The sequence below is a fragment of the Ursus arctos genome, unplaced genomic scaffold (genome assembly GCF_023065955.2).
Source record: "Ursus arctos isolate Adak ecotype North America unplaced genomic scaffold, UrsArc2.0 scaffold_1, whole genome shotgun sequence".
Taxonomy (NCBI): Eukaryota; Metazoa; Chordata; class Mammalia; order Carnivora; family Ursidae; genus Ursus; species Ursus arctos.
Genome location: NW_026622763.1, coordinates 100769570 through 100792427, shown reverse-complemented (window position 1 = coordinate 100792427; position 22858 = coordinate 100769570). Strand labels below are relative to the sequence as shown.

The 22858-nt window shown below is 53.9% G+C and overlaps 1 protein-coding gene and 1 long non-coding RNA gene across 2 annotated transcripts; one reads left to right on the top strand and one right to left on the bottom strand.

Annotated features, from left to right (window-relative positions):
- Window positions 1-3656: 3656 nt before the first annotated feature.
- ITM2C (integral membrane protein 2C) lies at window positions 3657-17474 on the bottom strand. Its single transcript, XM_026491725.4, has 6 exons — window positions 17247-17474; window positions 9377-9517; window positions 7354-7542; window positions 6047-6157; window positions 5378-5528; window positions 3657-4857 (listed from the first exon to the last, which is right to left on the bottom strand). The coding sequence occupies exons 1-6, from the start codon at window positions 17364-17366 to the stop codon at window positions 4766-4768; spliced, it is 804 nt and encodes a 267-aa protein (XP_026347510.1). The 5' UTR covers window positions 17367-17474; the 3' UTR covers window positions 3657-4765.
- LOC130542338 (uncharacterized) lies at window positions 4727-6822 on the top strand. The gene is made up of 2 exons (XR_008956821.1): window positions 4727-4880; window positions 5143-6822. It is a non-coding gene; the product is annotated as an uncharacterized LOC130542338 (long non-coding RNA).
- Window positions 17475-22858: the final 5384 nt, after the last annotated feature.

Genomic DNA, 22858 nt, shown 5'->3' with positions numbered 1-22858 from the left:
ATAATTACTGTAACTACAAATATGAGACTCAGGAATCAATCTAATGAAAGATCAGCAAGACTTCTGAGAAAAGTATAAAGTTGTATTGGAAGAAATTGAAGATCCAAATAAATTTTTAAAGTGCCATGTTCATGGATCAGGACACTTCGTATCATAACAACCTCAATTCTCCTCAAGTGGATATATAGATTCAATATACGTCCATTAAAACCTGAACAGAACATTTCACAGAACTTGATAAATTGTTTCTAAAATGCATATGAAAACAAAGGGCTGAGAATAGGCATGGCGCTGGGGAAAATCAAGGTAGGAGACTTGCACTACCACATATCTGGACTTTTTAAAAGTGTGATTATGATCCAAAGGATAGACCTAATAGGACAGAGCAGAAAGCCCAGAAACAGACCTACACATATGGAAACTTGATCATTGTAGACACACACTGCAGCTCAGTGGGGAAAGGAAAACAATGAAAACAGAACAAATGGTTATCCCTACCTCACACCATACCAGGGAATAATTTCCAGGGAATGTTTAAATGTAATATACAACACATTAGAAAGATTCTAAAATAATCCTTGAGGATTAGAAGAAAACATAAGATAGTATCTCTTCAATGTTGGGATAGGAAGGGTTTCTGAAACAAGATGCAAAAAGCCATAATCATAAAGAAAAAGATGGATGAATTTGACTACATTAAAACCAATAGTTTCTGTTATCAAAGAAACAACAAAGAAAGTGAGAAAGACAAGTCATAAATTTGGGTAAGTTATTTGCCATACACCAGTGGCAAAATACATAAAGATCACCTACAAGTGAATAAGAAGAAAACAAAGCATCCAATAGAAAAATAGGCCAAAGAACACAAAAAAGGCATTTTATCTATTTTTACAGATTTAATTATTCGTGTGTGTGTGTGTGAGAGAGACTGCATGCATGGGGCAGGGGAGGGGCAGAGGGAGAGAATCTTCAAACAGACTCCCTGCTTAGCATGGCGCTTGATCCCAGAACCCTGAGATCATGACCTGAACTGAAATCAAGAGTCAGACGCTTAACCAACTGAGCCACTCAGGTGCCTCAAGAACACAAACAGGCATTTTATAGAAAAGGAAATTTGAGGGTCTAATACACATATGAAACTTGTCCCACTTTCCTAGTAATCGGGAAGGCGAAAATGAAAACCATCATGAAATACCATTTTACCCTCAGTCCACTGGCAAAAAAAAAAAAAAAGGTTCTGAAGGTTGTTAACATTAAGTGTTGGCAAGGATGCGGAACAAGGAGAACACCTATGCTGCACAGGTGGGAATGTAAATTGGTTTGATTCCTTATACAAAACAACATGGCAGAATTTTGTGGGTTGAACTTTTGCTTATTTGTGACCCAATATTCCACTTTCAGGTGTAAATAAGAGAAACCCTTGGACAGGTGCACCAGACGCCTTGTAAAAGAGATGTTCTTTAAAGTATTGTTGTAACAGTATGAAATTGGAAAGAACCCAAATTCTCATTGTTAGGAGGATGGGTAGGTAATTAAATTGCATATTCACATAATAGATTGATACACGGCCACACAAATGAGTTAAATAATATAGGCATTAACATGGATGAATCTTAGAAATAAAAGGCTGTGGGAGGAGACAAGTCAGAGAATAAGACGTGTATTTTATGACTATTTTTATATGTTCAAATCCAAGTCAAACTACGCTAGAGTTCATAGGTATGTGATAGAATTACAAAGCAAAGCAGAGAAACTCAGAAGAGGCGTTATTAATTGGCCTGGATTGGCTAATCAATATAAAGAAAATTGACATATTTTCATGGTTGTCTTTAGACCTAAGAATTGATGTGTCTTTAATGTCCCTCACAGGATATGGAGGGAAGGGGGTACAGAGGGGAGGGGCTGGAATGATGTGGGCGGGGGGTGTCTCTGAACACGGGAGCATATGTTCCCTGCATCCCTGAGCACGGAACGCTTCTCCCCCCATCTAGAGGTAGTCTACTTCCCTTCCACTTAAGTCAGGGCTGCTTTTGTGACCTGCTTTGACCATCAATGCAATGAAAGAACATTCTGGGACTTTGGATTCCAGGCCTTAAGAGGACTGAAGCCTCTGGCTTCCTCTCGCTTGGGGCTTGGTTGCCAAACTCTAAGGCAGGCCAGGGTATTGATTAGAAGCCGAGCTGAGTGAGGCGTGGGAAGGGAGGGGCACCTTGGATGGGGAGCCCAACCAAGCTCCCGGCTGAATGCTAAGCAGGAGTGAGCAGCTCCGGAGAACTGGCCAAACTCAGCCAGCCCTGGGAACCAGGAGAAATAGTAAACTGCTGTGTGAGGCCATTAAGTCTGGGTGGTGGTTTGCTAGCGGCAGATGGAGAGGTGCCCACGAGGAAATCAGAGGTATTGGCAGTCATACGTCTTCCTAATTTTGATTTGCATTTTCTATGTAACTGCAATTACACATCTTTACACGTTTAAGCAATGATCCACTTGTATTTCCCTTGCTCTGCACGGCCTGCTCATGGTCTTTGCCTATTTACCTATTGGGTTGTTCATGTTTCATGATTTATAAGAACGTTGCATATTGAGGAAAATAGCCCTTTTTATGTCCTCAGTTTCAAAAACATCTCGCCCAGTTTGCCCCTCTTGTAAATCTTGTGACTTCATGGTGTTTGGCTGTACATCAATTCGGTTTCCACAGTCAAGTCGTAACTGGTGGGTATCATGCCTAGGTTTTCCCTCCTCTAAGGTTCTTTCAAATCATTTAAGTACTTTTATGGCTTCATTTCATACTGAAAAAACTTTCATCTATCCAGAATTAATATCGTGACAGGGAAGTAGGATCCAGGTTAATTTTTGTCAAAATGACTAGCCAGCTGTTCCGCTAAAAGGAACCTATACGTACCCCATTAAATTTCCTTATATTTAACACAATTTCCAGGCCCTCCATTGTCCTATCGACCTCCTTTGCTACATGTAACTCCTTAATTATGGTAGTTTATGATGCTTAAAACCTGGAGACTGTTCTTTCCCCTTCTGAGGATTTACCAGACCATTCCCCACATTGACTTTCCCAAAAGAACTGTGTCAAGTCAAACAATAAATCCTATCGGCGTTTTGTGATTGCATTGCATGTAGACTGACGTCTGGGCAAGACTGCCTTTGAGAACAAGGTGTGTCTGCACTAACCTGAGTCATTTATGTCCCTCACAGGATTAGTGAGCCAGACCAGCCGCAAGGGCGTAGGCACCCACACTCGCCCCAGGTCCTGCCTCCGGGGTCCAGCTGGCCAAGGCTCTGGGCTGGCTCTCCCACTGCCTCCTTCCCTGCAGAATGCGACCCTGTGACTCATGCCAACCTCAGCTCAGATCCACTGGGATGGTTACTAATTGCCTCGAAACTGTGCAGAACACTACATCGTCCTTGTACTTAAGGACAAGCAATAATGATGTCATCTTCCGTGCGGAACTAAACGGGATGGTTTATGGGCACTTGAAAGCAGCATGACCTTGGGCAAGTTATTTCCGGTCTCCAAGCCCCTTCCTCCTCCTTCCTGTAATATGTGAATTCACCTGGCTCAGCGACGTGTGAGGACTGAGGGGACACGGCCCCACCTCTGCCCCCCACCCCGTCCACCCCTCCCCGCTGCTCCCAAGTCCAAGTCAGAAGTCAAAGATTTTTATTCTACAGACACTTCTGAAAAGGGATCTAGTTGAGAAAATATACAAAGCATTTAAGAGTTTCATCTAAGTCTGACCGGAGGCGTCGGAACCTCCTCTTCAAGGCTCAGGGCTGAGGACGGTTAGCATATTGAATGATCAGTAAAAACATGCAAAAGTGAGAAGGAAGAGGAAAAAAGGCTGCGTTCCCCCAACGCCGAGGGGGACGGAATCTCAGAACGAGGAGGCGGCAGGGTGTACAAGTACCAGGTGGCTCTCCCTTTCCCCCACATTATCTTCTAAAACAGCTCCAAGCTTGGAGAAAGCAACGAGCCCACCCCCTCGGCTCTGCTCAGCGCTCAGCCCCGCAGGGCTGCCCGCCGACAGGGTGGGAGCGGCCCCCCTCTGTTCCATGCCTGTGGCCATGGCCGCAGGACCCCATGCTTGTGCTCCTGGGGGGCCAGGGGGATCCTGGCTCCTCCCTTCTTTGGTTCCACTCAGAGAACGATTGTGCTTGACAGACTTGTCCTCACCCCTCATTGCAGGCTCCCACTGGTGGGCTGAAGGCACTGACAGGAGTCCTGGGGGGAGCCCCTAGGACTCCACCTTCCCTTGTGCTCTGGGTGGGCCCATCCCTGGGCACACTCCCCCATCCTTAGCCCAGATCTGGGAATCTGGACACAGGACTGTCCAAGGAACAAGCCTTTTGGGACTTTCCCAACTGTGCAGACATTTCTGAACCCCATACCACATCCTTCCTGTCCCCTCGCCCAGGACCCCCCTGAGCCCAGCCCCTCTGCCCAGCCCTTCCCCTGGGCTGCCAGTGCAGCTGTGGGCTGGCCCAAGCGGACCTGACTGCAGGACGGTGGTCACGGAAACCACCCCAGGGCGCCCTCCTGTCCCCCAGACCCGGGAGCTCAGAAGAGGTGGGGCCTCGAGAGGTCACGGCTCTGGTACGGGGAGGCGGGCAGGGCTGGAAAGGAACCAGGAGACACGTCACATCTATGGAAAGGTGTCCAAAGTACAAGCTAAGCGAGGGCAGGGAGGAGGGCCAGAGTGGCCGGAAGAGAAACAAGGAAGAGGGCAGGGGTGGGGCCTGGAGGGGGAGGCCGTCACACCACCCCACAGATGAGGGTCTCCACCACGAAGGTGTTCTCGAAGTGGCGGATGGCGTTGCAGTTCTTGGCCCCTCGCTTGTTGATCCCTGGGAGGGAAGAGAGAATCTCAGTGAGGACTGTGTCCTGGCCGGTGCTGGCTGGGCCACAGAGGCTACCAGCCTTGGAACCTGAGCGGGACCTCAGGACCCTGAGGGTGGGGGCAGGGGGGTGGCTCAGGAGTTGACACCCAGACTCACCCAGAGGCAGTGCACTGACGGGGTGAGAGAGCTCAAGAGCTGGAGCCAGACTGCCCGGCTCTGCCACCTTCCCCGCTCTGTGACCTTGGGGGCGTTACTTAACCTCTCTGTCCCTCCGTTTCCTCATCTTTCAAGGGGCAGCAAGAACAACGATGAGGATGACGACAACTTACACACTCTTAGAAGGACGTAAAGAGCGTGAACCAGAGCCTGGCCCGTGGGAAGTGCTTCGTTACCATGAGCTGCTATTACTGCTACGATCTGAGCTCCCTGACGGCTGGTCTCCAGCTCCCAGGCCAGGCAGGGCTGGACGATGGCCGGGACCTAGAGCTCAGGGCAGGGGCCCAGACGGGTGGAGCCGGCCACTCACGCCTCCGGGTGGCCCGGCGCCGCAGCCGGTAGGTGTCCTTCCCACTGCACAGGTGGTAGATGAAGGAGCCCAGGGCCTCCTTGTCGCTGACGTGCTCCGTCACCACCATCTCCTCCTGGATGATGTACGTCTGCGGGAGGTAGGTCCCTCTCTGCGAAGGCAGCAGCCGCAGCGCCGGGTCAGCAAGCAGGGCTCTCCCGCCTCGCGCTCCCCTGCCCGCCCCACGTTCCCCTCGCCCCCGTGCTGCTCACTCGCGGTCCCCGCCCGCCCACCTCCCCCATCCACGGCCTCCATGGCTCGTCCTCTGAATGCTCCCAAGCAGTTTCTGGTTGCGCCCCAATGCTGCATGTGGGGGAGTCTGGTCTCCCGCCCAAGGGGGAGTGCTGCTCGGGGGGGGGGGGGTTCCCTGCACTGCCACGTGGGGCATGGCCTAGGGGGCTGAGGAAGCTGGTCCCGGGACTCTTCGCAAGAGAGGGAGCCACAGCACAATAAGGAGAAGAAAAGGGGGCCGTTGACCTGGATGTGGGAGAAGGAAGATGGAGGACGGAGGACCAACCTGGGGTGCTGGGCCCAGCTGACAGCAACACCCCCAACGCAGGAACCTCCCTTGCCCCAGGCCTGGCACCCACCGGGGGGGGGCGGCAAGATGCCGTGAGGGGTGCTGCTCACCTTCACATTCATGAGGAGCTCCCAGAAGTTTCGGGGGGGCAGCACGATGGTGGTGTTGAGCTCGATAACATAGCACTTGTCCAGGGAGATGTCATGGTAGGCGGTGAGCCCCTGAGCGGGAGGAGGGGCCATGTCAGGCTCTGCAGGCCAGGAGGCCTCCAGCCAGCAGAGGCACCAGCCCTGCCATGCCAGTGTGATCCCCCCAATTCCTGCTCCTCGCCTCGCCCGTGTTTGTGGAAGCTTCCACTCGCTACATGAAAAACACCAAGCGTCCAGCGCCTCAGCTATTATGAGGGTTCTTCTGCTGCGGTCACAGAGCTGGGGTTTGGGGAAGACAGTAACGTTCCAAGTGTGCATTTTATCACCCCTGCGAGGTCCTGTCATCCCTGCGGACAGCCTGGACCCTTGGCAGGAGATGCTCCAGCCCTGGCTCCCTGCGGGCTGCGGTGACAAGAACGTCCAGGATACAGAGCGAAGGGATCGCACTGGAGAATCCGTAGGAAGCTCTGGGAAGTGAGCACGGGGGACAGACAGCTGGGGAGCCTGCATTTCACCGGCCGCAAAACTGTCGCTGGCAGCGGAAGTGCAAGGGGTGGGCGTGTTTGAAGGGTTAAGCGGCTGCCTTCCACTCAGGTCATGATCCTGGGGTCTTGGGATCGAGCCCTGTGGGCTCCCTGCTCAGCAGGGAATCTGCTTCCCCCTCTCCCACTGCCTCCCCCCACTCCTGCTTGTGCTCTCTCTCAAATAAATCAATAAAATCTTAGGGGGAAGAAAAAGAAGTGCAAACGATGGTTACCACTGGGGAGGGGGCACAGGCTGGGGGGAGGGGCACAAGGGAACCTTCTGGGGCGCCCGCAAAATTCCAAATCTTGATCTGGATGGCACTGCGTGTAGCCTCTGGGATAATCCACTAAGCTGTGCACTCCATGCCCTTGACGGTGGGCGTGCCACACCTCCAGAAAACGTCAACGCAAGATACCCAGTGAACAGGAACACTAGCCTTGCCCATGGTGGCCAGCGTCTGCCGTGGGCAGGTGGCCGAGGGGAAGATCCATCATGGCTAGCTTGCGTTCAGTGAGAAGCACTGCCTCCGTAACGAAAGCAGTGTCCTTAAAATCCCGAGCAACTAAGCCACCGTCTCCTGCCCATACTTGCCGTTACACGGTACATACTCAAAGGAGGGACTAGGGCCACTGGCCTTCTCCTTTCGCTCCTGCTCTCCTTTCACATGACCCCTGATGGAAGGGGGGCTCTGGGTCCTCAGGACACCCTTCCACCACTCCTGCCCCAGCCCCGGCCGGCCTCACCCGCTGGAAGTCATGAATGATGTCTGCGGGGTCACCGCCGCCAAACTGGGGCACTGGCACGTTGATGCGCTCGTAGTTCTCTTCGAGGTAGATCTTCACGTCCTCCTCCAGCTCCATCCGTGTCCGGACCTGGGAGGACAGGGAGTCCTCGTACAGAACCCCGCAGTGGAAGAAATTGTCTCGGGCCAGCTGAGCAAGGGGGGAGGAGAGACAGAGAGATTGGTCACACAGTGCCCTTAGTGCAGACACCCTGCCTACCCCGCCAACCTCACCGTGCCAGGACCCCAGGGCCTCAGCAAGCGGGAAGGGTGGGCCAATGAGTCCCATTTCACAGATGAAGAAACTGAGAAACATGGGGAGTCAGGGAGAGGGCGGGTGAGCCGGCTCTGCTGGGTCCTTGGTGGACAACCTCCTTGGCTCTCAGGGGCAAACACAGGAGCCCCGAATTGAACAGGATGGGACCTGTGGGGTACCCGGGAGGCAGGAGAGTCTTTGAGAGGTAGCCAGCTCCGTGTCCAATCTCACACAAGTCCCACCACCTTCCCGGGACCTTGTGCCCATTGAGCAATCCTGACAAACCCTGGGCCCCTATGTGAACAGCCAGTCGAATCGCCCCCTTATCCAGGGTGGGGGAGGCAGTGTGACATGACTGAAGCCAAGTAGCTGAGCCCATGGACCAGTGTGCCCACCTGTCCCTCTCCAGGGGCCTCCCCAGATCCGTGGGCAGACTACTGGCCTGCCATCGGGATGGCCCTTCCTCTGTTTTCGTGTCAGCTCTCCCAGGGGGCTGAATCATCACACATGAATCACGCTGTCCAGGGCACAGACTCGGAGGCTGCTCTGACATGTCCCCATTCCCCAGCAAGCAGTGGGGTGAGGAGCCCCAGGAGAGCACAAGTTGGGGCTGGGAACAGAGGGAACACGGACCTAGAGCAGGAGGGTCCTCGGGTCCTCAGGAAGGGCCTGCGGCGGGGGGGGGGGGGAGCGAGAACCGAGAACATATGGGGAGCTGGTCGTGGAGGGGGAAGATGGGGAGGAGCTGGGGGGGCATGCCAAACAAAAGGGAAGTCGGCAGGTGCGTGGGAGCTGAGGTTTCCAGGGGAAAGTCACATGGAATACAAAAACTCTTCAGTAATTTCCATCATGGAAAAAACAAAGTAACAAAGTTAAAAACCATTGCTTGAGGGTGGGGAGAGGTCACATGGGTCGTAAATGACTGGCAATTCCCAGCCTCTGTGTCTGGGGCTGAAATTCCCGGTGTTGTACTTAGGGTTATTCTTTTGAGCTCTAATTGAACCACCTTGGTGGCACCGGCTCCATCCCCAGGTCTGGACTGATCACAAGGTCACGGTGACCCTGACCGGTTCTCCCGCCCAGCTGCAGGCCCTGACTGCCGGTGTGAGGACATAACCCGGGATGCTACCATGGGTGGAGGCCGCCCCTTGCAGGAAAGGGTGGTAGTGAATCTGTCCCTTAACCCACCGTCTACCTTCTTTGTTTTAGAATCCAAATAAACGTCCAAGGAACGCAAGTCCTTAAAGCATGACCCTTGGGCATAGGGTCCGGCTCTGGAGGGATCATAGAGATCCAATTTCTGTTGGATCTGAGTTTCTGGTGATAAGACTTCAGGGTGACAGTGTGGGAAGGGGTCACAGATTCCAGTTCCAGCTCCCCCACTGCTCACTGTGCTCCTGGGAGAGTTCCCTGTTGGGCCTCAGGTGTCTGCAAACAGGTGAGGACAGTCTACCAGGGTCTGTGGGGGTCAGAGGACCGGGCTCTGTTCCCATCTCCTGGACCAGGCAAGGGGCTGCATGGGCTGGCACGTGCCCAAGGAGGCCCCCTGGCGGGAGGACGCAGGGTTTCTGGGCTTGGCTGGGCACCCACTCCCACCCGGGGGCAGGTCACCTGCTGCCCCTCTCACCTGGCTCTCACGGCCCACACTGCCACTCCCACCACCTCCCTGCAGTCCCCTGTAAACACCCCCTTTCCCTGAGCGCCATGCCTCCCTCCCACCTGGCCTCACCTGTGCAAGGAAGAAGTATCTGTAGATGTAGACGGAGGCGAACACGAGGCCCATAAGCAACACGACCAGGCCCATCGACAGGTAGCACGCGCCGCCCACAGAGCCCCCCTTCTTGTAGCGCTGTGGCGGGGGCCGCTCCTCCTGTGGATCGCGGTGCAGCTCAGCCAGGTGGTGGTCCCGTCCCTCCCGGGATCCTCCCGCCCCTCTCCCGAAGTGCGAATTGCCGACTTCACTGTGCTGGCCAGGACTGAGCCTTGGGACAAGCTGGAGGCGGGGGATGAATGAGGGGGAGAGGGAGGGGCAGTGCTGGGGACACACGCAGCACCATTTGGAAGGAATGCCTTGCCCGGGCCTCCCCAGTTTCTTCCCAGGTAAAGAAAAACTGAGACCCACATCGAAGCCAAACAGAATGACGCCCTGGGATCAAGCAGGCCCATCTGGATTACCCAGGCCATTAGTCCTCTTCATTACCCCAGCTGTGACCACAGTATTCTCTCTTAAACACAGAATGGGGGAAGCACAGACATGGCCTTCATAATTGCACCAGACCCAGGAACCTGTAGGAATTGGGGTGCACTGGGCAGGCTGGGAACTGCTGCTCTGGGCAATGGGGAGCCAGGGAAGGCTTCGGATCCACCCAAACGCGGTAGTGCACAGGGTGGACCAGAACCGGGGCAGTGGGAGGTGGTTTCTAGGTTCCACCAAGAAGGCTGTGGCAGGGAGTGGTCACTGGCTGAGGGAGACGGAGGTTCCAGGAGGCCCACGGGGTCTGGGTATGGTGCTGGTGTCCTTCTGGCCAGGCAGCCCTGAGCCTGTGATCCCTGCTGGGCACAGCGCAGCCAGCGGGGGGGGGGGGGTGAGCTTCGGCCCCACACTGGCAACTGGCCAGCAGTGTCACACAGGCTGTCAGGAGTGGAGCCTCAAGGATGAAGTGTGGAGGCTTCCGGAAGCCAGGGCACTTCTGCCAGGAGGGAAACGTGGCTACGGTGGCAGCAGCTGCCATCAGGGAGGCCAAGGCAGGAGGCTTCCGGAAAAAACCCGCTCTGGGGAGCCAGCTGGGCTCAGGACCGTCGCCTCAGGGCAGCCAAGAAGCAGCAAGTTAAGCTGACCTTCTTCCAGGCCACACATGTCTGGGCTGGTGGACCAAGGTGTGTGTGTAGAACTTAGTAACACTGCTTGACCGTGTCATGATTCAGGCTTTTCAGGAGCTCCATGTCCTTGGCCATCTCTCATGTCATGTCTCATGTCTACCCCCCACACCCCTGCCCGAACCCAGGCCCGAACCCCTCCTGGGAGCTGTTGCAGAAGCCCAGGCCTGCCTCTGCCTCCACTGTCCCCATTCAATCTCTCTCCATGGGGTCCAGATACAGTCAGGGTGAGGGCAGAGTCCGGTCCCAAAGACTACCCCCCTCAACCTCCAGGAGCTGAGGCAGTGTGGGGGAAGGCAAGGAGCGCCAGCCTGGATGCCAGAAGCTTCTCACTCCACGTATGCCATGAACTGCTGGCTTAGCCCCCTTTGTGCCATGTGTCCCCTCTCCCTTTACCCTGGGGGCTGGGGACGCAGCTCAGGTCCCAGGTACCTCGGACAGATAGGCCCTTATCTCTCAGCACAGCACAGGGGAGCCTGGCCTAGTGGGGGTGGGGCATGGGGCCTGTTGGGCTGCTCAGGTCCCAACCCCTGAGGGCCCCTGGCTTAGAGAATTCAGGGTATGGGGCCCAGGTCTCAGGAAGCAATGGGGAGTACCATCAGAGGGGCAAACGCCTCCCTGCTTGGGGCTCTCCCACTCAGCCACACCCAGGAAAAGGACAAAAGCACCTGGAGGCCCCTCCCCCTCCCTGGGCACATCTGTCACCAAACCAGCTAGTGCCCAGCCTCTGCACCACGGGACAGAGAAGTGCCCCGGCCCAGCCTGCTCCCCAACACCCCAGTCTGCCCTCCAGGGAGCTTGCCTGGCAGGGGTGGGAGGCCAAACCCATTGCCCCAAACTCAGTAGCTGAGCGCTGGGGCTCCCACCACCTCAGCCCTGCTGGGGGGGCCTGTGACCAAGACCAGAGAGGCAAGTTCGTGAGACCACCCACCTGGCTAGCGTTGGCTCACACCCTGGGGTGCCCTGGGGTTCCCTAACCAAGGTCCCACAGGGACAGCTGCTGCCACAGGGGGGCCCACAAAGAGCAAGCTCCCCAGGGGCTCCTGCAGATGAGGTGCTGGCCTTTCTGCTCCTCCAGAGTATTGAGTGGGTCCCAAAGAACCATGGCTGACCTGGGAGACAGGCCAGGCTGCCTGCACCAGCGGGGGAAGTGGGACATTCATATGCAGTGGGGTGAGCAGTGACCGGAAGTGGAGAGGGGCCCCAGCAGGGACTGGGATCCCCGTGAGGGGAGCATTGCCACCTTCCCCCTTCCCCTCCACAGCTTCTCTCTGGAAATGTGAAGACGCAAGGATTAAAAGAGACAAAGAACCTGAAAGCCCTTTGTCAAGGATGAAGTGCTAGATAAAAATAGCAGATTTTTCTCAGCTGAGCCTCTCCTTTGCAGGGCCGAGGCCCTGGACAGCTGCTGAGGCTACACACTGGCCACGCTTTTGCTCAGGAAAACCAGAGAGGCAAGCTTGGGAGAGCTGCTTTTAAAAACAACAAAACAAAACAAAGTCAATGGGCCACAAGTGAAGGAGCCTCTGGGCCAGCTCCACGGATGAAGTCCACAGACACGGAGGCCTCCGGGTTTTAAAGCGGCCTTTCGGCTTCTGGCTGGGGAGGTGTTTTGAAGGGCCTGGGGAGGAGTGAGCATGGTGGTGGCTACGTGGCTGAGGAGAAAATGGCCTCCAGGGGGCCCCCTGGGTACCACCCTGCGTGCTTACTCTGAGGGGATCACCGGGCAGGCTGAGGATCCCCCACCTTTCCTAGATGTGCAGTGGACATACCCCTCACATGTCTGGGGCTAACACACCGCTCCCGATCCCACCACGACTGACAACCCCCTAGTGCATACCTGAGGCTCAGCTGCCCTCCCCAGCCCGTGCCCCTTCCGCCTGCAGGGCCGGGACCTCACAAGTGTCATGGCTGAGCAGCAGGCTGGAAGGGAAAGCAGGACCAGAGCTTGCCAGAAGGCAGACTGGGAGCCGTGGATGTCCCTGCTTTCAGACAAAAGGGACTTCAGACACCAAGCCCCACACAGGAGGGAGGGCCCCTGAATCTGCCCAGAAGCTGCCATTGCTTACGGGGCCCCACACAATACAACAGAGAACCTGGGGATTCCTGGCTGTCTGGCTCACCCAGAACCGTGGAGAAGCCTGCTTCCTGAGACCCCCCAGCTGCTTCACCTGTCATGCTGGAGACCCAGGGAAATGCCACCCCCCACATGGAGCAGCCAGGCCTTTGGGGGGGCTTCCATTTAGAAAGTAGAAAAACACTGCCTACTGTTTCCAAGGCAACTGGGCTTTCTGAGCAAAGTGCCTCGCTGTGCACTCGTGTGGGGCACGTGAGCCAGCCGTCCGGGGACCAAGACGGGCCTGGGCCTCCCCTGCCCGCTGCACTGAGGCCCGCAATGGCGCTCATTAAATGGTTTAGCAAAGCCAGGGCCACGGCGGTCAAGGGGAACCCGGCCAACTGGAGCATTAACTCAGCGGACTCCCATGGCTCCTGGAGAGCCCCCCAGCTACAGTTCCTCGGTAACAATGTCCAAATTAACTGCAAGCAGATTAAACTACAATTGCAGGCTGCTAGGGGAGGAGGCTGGCGGGGGGCCAGAATTGCACTTGCTGCGGCCCAGGCTGGCAGCTGGAGGGGGAGGGGCTCTTGCCTGGCCCTCCTCAGCTTCATTCCCCCTCAGCATCTTGCTTTCCCAGGCTGCAGACCACATTCAAGGTCACCGATGTGTTGTGTGTGAGAGACAGACAGACAGACCGAGTGGGCGTAGGGTGAGTGGGCATCGGAGCACACAGAACTGGGTTCAATGTACAGGCAGCTGGGTTAATGACAGGGGGTCATGGAACCCCATTCCTGTCGTGTGGCTCAGCGGCTTGGGCTCAGCGCGCGGAGCCCTGAGAACTCCCACACAACCCCCTGCTCTGCGTCTATTCGGTTCCTGACAGTCAAGACGAGACTCCAGAGAACAAAGGCTCCAAAGGAGGAAGAGCAAAGCTGGCTGCTGGAAGAGCTCTCCTGGGGGACAGAGAACTTGGAGAGTTGAGTTGTGTGTGTTGGGGGGGGCGGGTAGCCGGGCTGCACTTCCATGACTTTACCATAAACATTTTTTTTCTAAGAGGAACTCAGCCTCCCTGGCAGTCTGCTGACAGCCTTGAAACAGGCAAGGACCGGCCCAGAAAAGCGAAAAGAGAGGGAAATAGAAAGGGAAGGGAAAAACCACCATGATGTATGCAAAAGCCTAAAGCCCAAGTCCCTCGGGCAGGCCTGGGACCGGACCACCCGAAGCCCCCCACCCGGCCCCCGGGGCAGGACCCTCAGCAAGGCCGGCAGGGCCAGCGGGTACTGGGGCAGGAGCACTCCATGCCCGGCCAGGTCCGGCCAGGTCCGCCCTCCCGGCTGGCAGGGGACCCCCCCCCCCCCAACCACACCGGGAGACCCAGCTCCTTCCCGCCAAGAGCCTGAGGCCAGGACTCAGAAAATGAAATCTGATCCCCAGGTATGCAGGCTGGGGGAGGGGGCAACGCAGGAGCCATTAATCAAAGGCAAAGCCAAGGAGAAAATTAGCCGGTGCTGAAGAAAGGATGGTATTGAACATGTCTCTCTCCTCTTGCAGCCCCCAAAGCCCATCCGCAGCCCCCGAGCCCTGTCCTGTCTGCACATGCCTACACCTGGCTGCGTGTGTGTGTGCGCGCGCGTGTGCACTCAGGCACAGGCAGATCGAGGGGAGAGCGGAGCTGGGCGGAGAGGTGCAGGGCTGGCCGCTAGGCCTCCAAAGGGGAAGAATGATCTAGCCAGCGCGTGCTAAGAGGGGATGCTTCCCGGCCAGCCCACTTTCCAGGCTGGCTCCCCGCCAGTCGCCCATCAGCACAGGCTTCTCATTACCTCAGAGGGAAGCGCCAAGGGGAGGGTGGGCAGCTGGAGGCCCAGCTGGGCCCCCACCCCCATCCCTTCCCGGCCCACTGAGGCACTTCCTTCCAGCAGCAGGTCCGGGGACAGAATCCTCCTTGTATTTGAGTTTTTGCTCAGAAGCCGGAGGGAGCCCTGCCGTGAAGGTGCTGCCGCTGTCTCGCCCCGGCCCCCTGGGGCGGCGCGCAGGTGGACGTTTTCATCGAACAGCCACAGGGGAGCTCAGGGCTGAGAGCGTTCACAAACTCATTTCTTCACCGAGTGGTCCTTCCAGGGCTTTCTATCTGATTTTTGAGTCCAGTTCAGTAACGAAAGAGGGTGATCAGGTAGCCCTCAGCCAGAAGACACCTTCTAATAAGCTTTCCTCTGCCGTCCCCATCAGCATGGGGCAAACCTCAAATGCTCTGTCTTGATAAAGGAGAAGGCTGGGCCTCCCAGTTGGCCTGCCTGTCCCACCCACCTTCTGCTTTGTGCCCTACTCAATGGTGGCCCTCTGCCCTATGAACGCTGGGCACCTGCTGTGCTCCCTGCCAGAGGCAGGAGAGGGGGGCTCCATCCACTCCCGACCGCGGTGGGTGGGTAGGGGTGGGGTGGAGGAGTGGGGATGTGCGCCTTGGCCAGGTGAGGGCACAACGGGCCCAGAGCAGTGAACTCTCCTCTCCTGCTCCAATTCCAGCAGGTGCCGGGCAGAACCAACACCTAAGTCCAAAGCCCCTCTGTATCACCTCAGGGCCCTGGGGAGCTATGATCGGTTACTGATATGCAGCTCTGTCCTAGAGGTGCCAGGATTTTCATCCTCCTCCTGGGCCCCCCCGCACTCCTCCGTGCCAAATCAAGACACAGGGGACACAGGGGACCCTGAGCCACTAACAAGGTTTGGGAGAGGAGGCTCGCAGGCTCCCCGCCATTACAAACAGCACCAGGAAGATGTTGATATTTCCATTTCACGCTGGGTGAGGGGGAGGAGAGGACGCTGGATTTCAGCGCCAGAAGCTGGGTATCAGTTACTACCCAGGTGACGCCGGCGTCGCCATCCAGCCCCACACCACCAGCAGCCCGCGGCTGGAGAATGTGCTACTCCTGTGAAATTTGGTGGGCCTTCTCAGACTTTGAATTACATCCTACTGTCTGGTTGGTCCTCCCTTCTGCTGGAACCCTAACAGCCCTCAGAGGCAGGGCCTGAATTCCTGGCCTGAGCTGGGCTGCAGGCCCTGGGAGAAGAAAGGGGCAAGGTCCCAGCCCTGCTCTGTCCGGGGGCTGAGAGGAACAGAGGAAGCTGGTTCCCTGGTGAAGGGAAGAAGGAAGCTTGAAGAGACCCTTGCAAACTTTTAAAGCTGCAGACCAGGGTGTTCAAATATGGAATGCCTCCTGCCCGGCTACACATGGGATGAGGATGGAGTTGCTCTGGTTGGGGGTGCATAGCAACGCCCTAACCCAACCCAGGTGGTCCTGGATGATGCAGTGACCACACCGGGCAGGGGAGCTGGCCTGCGGCTTCTCTGTGCATTCCTCACTCAGGGTCTTTGCTCAGGATCTGACACCCACCTCTGAGGCCCCTCTCAAGTGTCCTCTCTTTCGCCGCCCAGGACCCAAGTCTTCCCCTGCAGGCCGCGGGTAATACTCCGGGCAAGGCTGAATCTGAGCCACAAAACTTGGGGAGGGACCTTGGCGCTGAGGAAGATTCATCAGAAGCCAGAAGCGGGCAGAGAAGGGGAGTGGACAAAGACTTTGGAGGTGCAGTCTAGATGCGACCGCTTGGTGCACCCCAAGACCGCCGGAGACTACGGCTACGTGGACACCTTTGCCGGAGCAAAAATACAGCCTGGCTGGACCAGCTCTCCCTCCCCTCCCCGCCCGCCACGCGTCCTGCCCTCTCCGGGTCAGACTCCACGCAGCTCAGACAGTTTTCCACTGGCGGAAATGCCTTCTCTCCCCTCCGCCGGAGGGAAGGGGGAGGAGGGGGAGGACGCCCGAGGGGGCGGGGTGCACCGAGGCCCGCCCCCACAAAGAGCCTCCGGGATGCGGGAGGGCACCCGGGCAGTGGGGGAGCCTCCCCACGGGATGGAGGGGGGCAGCCCAGAGCGAGAGCCGGGAGGTCTAGACGGCAGGGGGTGGGGTGAGGTCTGGGCGCCTCGCCTTATAACCTCGAACCTCGAACCTCAAACCTCGAATCCCAGACATGCAGCCGGGCCGGTTCTGGTTTATTTCCATTTCTTCACTTTCTGGTCCACCAATTCAGGTGCAGACCTGCAGCACACTCCCCGCCCCTCGCAGCCCCACGTTTGGGACGAAATCAACGGCCCCTCCCCCTTCGTTGGCACCAGACCCTTTCCCCCCCACCCCCCAGCCATTCCCCACCAATCCTGACCCACCTCTCTACTTTGGGGAAACAACATCCCACCCTCCTCCCATCCCCCACCTGGGGCTCGACTCTCGGCCCCTCCCCCTTGATTAGAAACAGACGCATACCCCCCACCAGCATTCCTCCAACTTCCTCCTACCGGCCCCTTCCCCAGTTTTGGGGCCAGCCGCTTAGGGCCCCTCCACTTTTGGAAGAGACCTTGAGTGCTTCCCCACTCGGGGACCAGCGATTCGGACCCCTCCCACTCCCCGGACTTTTGCTTTCGGCTGCCGCTTTTAGGAGAGGAGGATTGGAGAGGACCCAAGCCCCCTCCCCACTTTGGGTTGGGGGGCCCATTCCGGACCCTCACTCCCTCCGGTCACGGCTCCGGGGCCCCGATACGCCTCGAACAGTTCCCGGGGCCGGCGGGGCGCGCCTCGCCCCCAGACTCCAGCCTGAGCCCCCCGGCCCCTCTTACCTGAGCGGGCGTCAGCAGGATCTCGGCGGCCGGGGCCGGCGCGGCGGCCGACGCCGACGCCTTATCGGCCTTGTCGCCCTTGATGCCGGCCACGGCGGGCTGGAAGCTGATCTTGACCATGGCTGCGCCCTGCTGCGCGTCCGCCCTGCAGCCTCTGCCCGTGCAGCCTCTATCTGTGCGGCAGCCGCTCCGCGCTCTGCAGGCACCGGAAGTTTGGCTGGTGTTCCAGTCCCTTTCCCTAACCCCGCCTCTAGTCCGCCCCGCTCCGCCCCCCCCGGAGGGCCTCCGCGCCCGCCGCGCCCGCCGCGCCTGCGCCCCCGTCCCGCCCCCGGGGCGCGCAGTGACCCCTGCGGGGCGTGCCGCTCCGACCGTGGGAGGGCTGAGGTTTGCTCACACACTCTCGCTCGCTCGCTCACTCCATCCATCCATCCATCCGTCCATCCGTCCGTCCATCCGTCCATCCGTCCGTCCATCCGTCCATCCAATCAGGCATGGACTCAGCCCCTTTCGCAGCCTTATCCCTTCCAGCTTCCTCTCCAAGACCAGCGTCCCCATAACACTGTAATTGTTAAAACAGTGTTTGTCCGGCAAATACAGCTTCTAGACAAATTCCCCATCTTCCCTCCCCCACTTCATACCCTCCTCTTTGAAGCCCTGGTGCCCACACGGCACCTGCTCTTGCTGCTCCGTCCTCCTACCCCTTCTGCGCCCAGGAGGAGGCTTCAAGGCCGGTTGCCTGACTGCCTGCATCCTTCACCCATCCACATCTCTTTCATAGTCCATCATCCTTTTTCCTTCATTTTTCATTCCTGTAGAATCTTCCTGAGGGTCTCTGGGAATGCATGCTGAGGATGCTGGGAGTAGAGAAATGAGGGCAGCCTGCAGCCTCCGTTAGTGAGTGACCAGCCCTGTTGCCCGTTTCTCCCCTATCCAGGAGGGCCTAGTGTGGCAGGAAGATCTGCGGGGGTGGGGGGGTGGTGGTGGTGACTGGAGGCTTGGGTTCTAGTCAAGACTCTGCCCCTGCAAAGCATCACTGCTACCATGTAGGACCAGGGGCTTGTGTTATTGGAGTGGCTCTTGGCACCCAAACCCTGGGTCTTTCCTTGCTGTCCCTGGTCCAGACTGGACTGGGGACAACACCCAGCAGCCCACATGGCCTTGGCCTGAACACCAGCTTTTGGTTCTGCATTTGAGTTGACTGGGGAAGGCAGGGGAGTCTGAGAGCTTGTTGAGGATAGTGGGAAGTTCTCCACCGATCCCTCCTACTTGTCCGCTCTTGTGTGGCTACCTTGAACCCGAGGTGCCCACATCCCAGACTCCGTCATCCTGGTTCAGAGCTTGCATGAACCTATCAGCCTGGAGGACAGACAGCCTGAGAAGGAAGATTTAACCGATGCTAAGGCCACCACCCTGGGAAACGGAGAGGGAAAGGGAAGGTGGAAGAAGATGGTTTGGAGGCAGATGAATTTGGTTGGGACAAGAACCAGAGAGGAAGGGGCTATGGCCTCTTGTTAACCAGCTCCAAGAACTCCTAGTTGAATCTTGCTGTTTGGAGAAGTTAAGTCCCAGCCCTTGGTTAGATTCCCACCCAGCATCCCCAACATACATTCCTCCATTCAGTAAGTGTTTGCCAAGGGCCCCTGCATGTCAAGCATTGTGTTAATCCTTGTGGCAGAAGATAGAAAGCCCTAAGATGCAACTTGGCAACCAAGGACCTAATCAGGTTCAACCTTCCACCTGCCAAATTCTCATAATGTTTATGAAATTTACCCACAATGCTTTGCTCTTTTTTTATGGCTGAGTAATATTCCACCTTGTTAATATACTGCAATTGTCTGTCCATTCTCCTGGTCATGGACATTGGGGTTGCTTTCGGACTTTGGCTATAATGAATAAAGCTGCCCTGAACACTTCTGTACGTAGCATTTTTTGTTGACATTTGCTGTCATTTTTCTTGAGTGAATAGCATCACAAAGGTGGGGTGGGAACGGTCCACTCCAGCAGATAGTGTATTTTATCACGTGACGTTGTTTAGAATGCATGGCGATAATATAAAGTGAACCGATGTTTAGTTGGTTTGGTTTTATTATTGTGTTTAAATTCTCCACAGATATTGCACCCCCTTGCTGCCTGATCTACGGCAGACCACTCCCACCACCCCGTCCCCGCCCCCTCGGTATACTACTGCCTGGGAGTGGAATTTGATCATTTTATACTCCCACGAGCAATGCATGAGAGTTCCAGTTGCCCCACAATTTCACCTACCTTTGGTGCTGTCAGTCAGTCTCATTCTAGTAATCATAGCTGATAAAACAAGTTGTATCTTATTGTGGGTTTTTTTGTTTTGTTTTTGTTTTTAGTGAGAGAGAGGGGAGGGGCCGAGGAGAGGGAGAGGGAGAGAGAAATCTTAAGCAGGCTTCACACCCAGAGCAGAGTTGACAGGGGGCTCAATCTCACAACCTTGAGATCATCACCTGAGCCAAAATCAAGAGTGGGTCGCTTAACCGAGTGAGCCACCCAGGCGCCCCCTTATTGTGGTTTTAATTTGCATTTCCCGGATGATTAATGATGTTGAGCACCTTTTCTTACGGTTTTATGGTATTGACCATTTGTATATCTTCTTTTGTGAAATGTCTGTTCAGGTCTTTTGGTCATTTTAGAGGTTACATTGTCTTTTTTATTATTGATTTGTAAGAGTTCATTGCATATTTTGTATACAAGCCTTTCGTTGTATATATTTATTGTGAATATTTCCTGTTAGATTGTTCATTTTCTTAATTTTGTCTTATGATGAGCAGAAGTTTGTAGTTTTGATACAGTTTAATGTATCAATTTTTAATTTTATGGTTAGCACTTTCAGTGTTTTGTCTAAAATATCTTTGCCCACTCTGAAATTTTGAAGATATTTTATTTAGTATGTTTTCTTCTAGAGGCTTTGTAATTTTAGGCTTTACATATAGGTCTACGACCTATTTTTAGTTGTTTTTTTTTAATGTATAGTGTAGGGTAGGAGTTAGGGTTTGGTTTTGTTTTGTTTCCTATATGGTTATCCAGATATTCCAGGATCATTCGCTAATGAAATGGAAACTCCATTTTCCATTGAATTGCCTTGGCACTTTTGTCAAAATCGGTTGACAATTTATATGTTGGCTGATTTCTGGACTCTGTTCTGTTACATTTTTCTATTTTTTTCTAACCTTATGCCAATTCACACTATCTTGACTGCTGTAAACTTTTTAAAAAAAATTTTATTTATTTATGTGACAGAGAGATAGCCAGCGAGAGAGGGAACACAGCAGGGGAGTGAGAGAGGAAGAAGCAGGCTCCCAGCAGAGGAGCCTGACGTGGGGCTCGATCCCAGAACGCCAGGATCACGCCCTGAGCCAAAGGCAGATGCTTAACGACTGCGCTACCCAGGCGCCCCTTGATTGCTGTAAACGTCTAGTAAGTCTTAAAATCAGGCAGTGTAAATCTTTTTCTTCTTTTTAAAGATTATTTTGGCCCTTCTAGATCCATATATCCTTTAGAATTGGCTTGTCAATTTCTACAAAACAAAACCTGTTAAATGTAAATTGAGTTTGAGTTAAATCTAGAGATCAGTTTGGGGAAAACTGATGTCTTAACAATATTGAATTTCAATCCAGGAACATGGCATATCTCTCTGTTTGTTTAGCTTCTCTTTAATTCTTCTCACCAATTTTTGCAGATTTCGGTGCAGAGGTCTTATGCATCTCTTGTTAGATTTGTGCCTAAGTGTTTTATGTTTTTGATGCTATTGTATTTATTATTTATGTCATCTTCCAATTCTTTACTGGTAGGATATAGACGTACAGTTGATTTTGGAAAATTGATCTTGTACTTTGTAAATTTAATATACTTACTTGTTGCAGTATTTTTTACAGATTCCTTGGGCTTTCTTTTTTTTTTTTTTTTTAAAGATTTTATTTATTTATTCGACAGGATAGAGACAGCCAGCGAGAGAGGGAACACAAGCAGGGGGAGTGGGAGAGGAAGAAGCAGGCTCATAGTGGAGGAGCCTGATGTGGGGCTCGATCCCATAACGCCGGGATCACGCCCTGAGCTGAAGGCAGACGCTTAACCGCTGTGCCACCCAGGCGCCCCTCCTTGGGCTTTCTAATATATATTCATGCCATCTGAGAACAAAGGCAGTTTTACTCCTTTTTCTCAATCTTTATGCCAATTATTACTTTTTTCCCTAGCCTTATTGGTTAGGACTCTGGTAGTGTTGAAAAAAAGTGTTAAGGGTAGACGGCCTCATTTTGTTTCTCGTCTTAGGAGGAAAAACGTTCAGTCTTTCACCATGAATGTAATTTAGTTGTAGGTTTTTCATAGATGCCCTTTGTATTAGTTTACCAGGGCTGACGTACAGGCTGACACCACAACTTCGGTGGCAGAAAACAAGAAATTTATTGTTTCAAAGTGCTGTAAGTTCTACGTCTCAAATCAAGGTTTCAGGGGCACCTGGGCGGCCAAGTCGGTTAAGCATCTGACTCTTGGTTTCGGCTCAGGTCATGATCTCATGGGTTGTGGGTTGTGGGATTGAGTCCCATGTTGGGCTCCGAGCTCAGTCTGCTTGAAGAGTCCCTCCCTCTGCCCCTCCCCCTACACATGTTTGTGTATGTGTGCACACTCTCTCTCTCAAATAAATAAATAAATAAATAAAATCAAAGTTTCAGTAGGGTTATGCTTTCTCTTATTATCCCTATAGGAGAGAATCCTTCCTTCCCTCTTCCAGCTTCTAGTATTTGTGGGCGACCCTGGCATTATTTGACTTAAAGACACATCACTCAGATCTTTGCCTCCATCATCACATGTCTTTCTTCTGCCTGTGTCTCTGTTTTCACATGACACTTTCCTCTTCTTATAAGAACACCCATCATATTGGATTAGGGCCCACCATGACGACCTCATCTTAACTTGATTATATATGAAAAAACCCTTTTTCCAAATATAGTCGCATGTACAGGTTGTTAGAATTTCAACACATCTTTTTGGAGGACACAATTCGACCTGTAACATCCTGAATTGTATTGAGGAAATTCTCTTTTTTTCCTAGTTTGCTGAGAGTTTTAATTATGAACGGGTATTGCATTAGGTCAAATACATTTTCTTCACCTACAGAAGCGACCATATGAGTTTCATCTTTTATTAGAAATTGTATTAATTGATCCTTGAATATTAAAAGAGCCTTGCATTCCTGGGATAAACCTTACTTGGTCATAATCACTTTTCATATATTACTGGAGTCAACTGGTTGATATTTTGTTAATTTTTTTTGGTTGTTATTTGTTTTGCTTTTTTATCTATGTTCATGAGGGCTATTAGTCTCTCTTTTCTTGTAATGCCAGTTTTTGGTATCAGGGTTATGCTGACTTCATACAATGAATTAGGGAGTCTTCCATCCTCCTTTTTTTTCTGAGAAAGTTTAAGTGAGATTGATGCTATTACTTCCTTAAAATATTTGATATAATTCACCAATAAAGGCATGGGGGTCTGGAATCTTTATTATGGGTAAGCTTTTAATTATGAATTCAATTTCTTTAACAAATATAGTGCTATAAAGATTTTCTATTTCTTCTTATGTCAGTTTT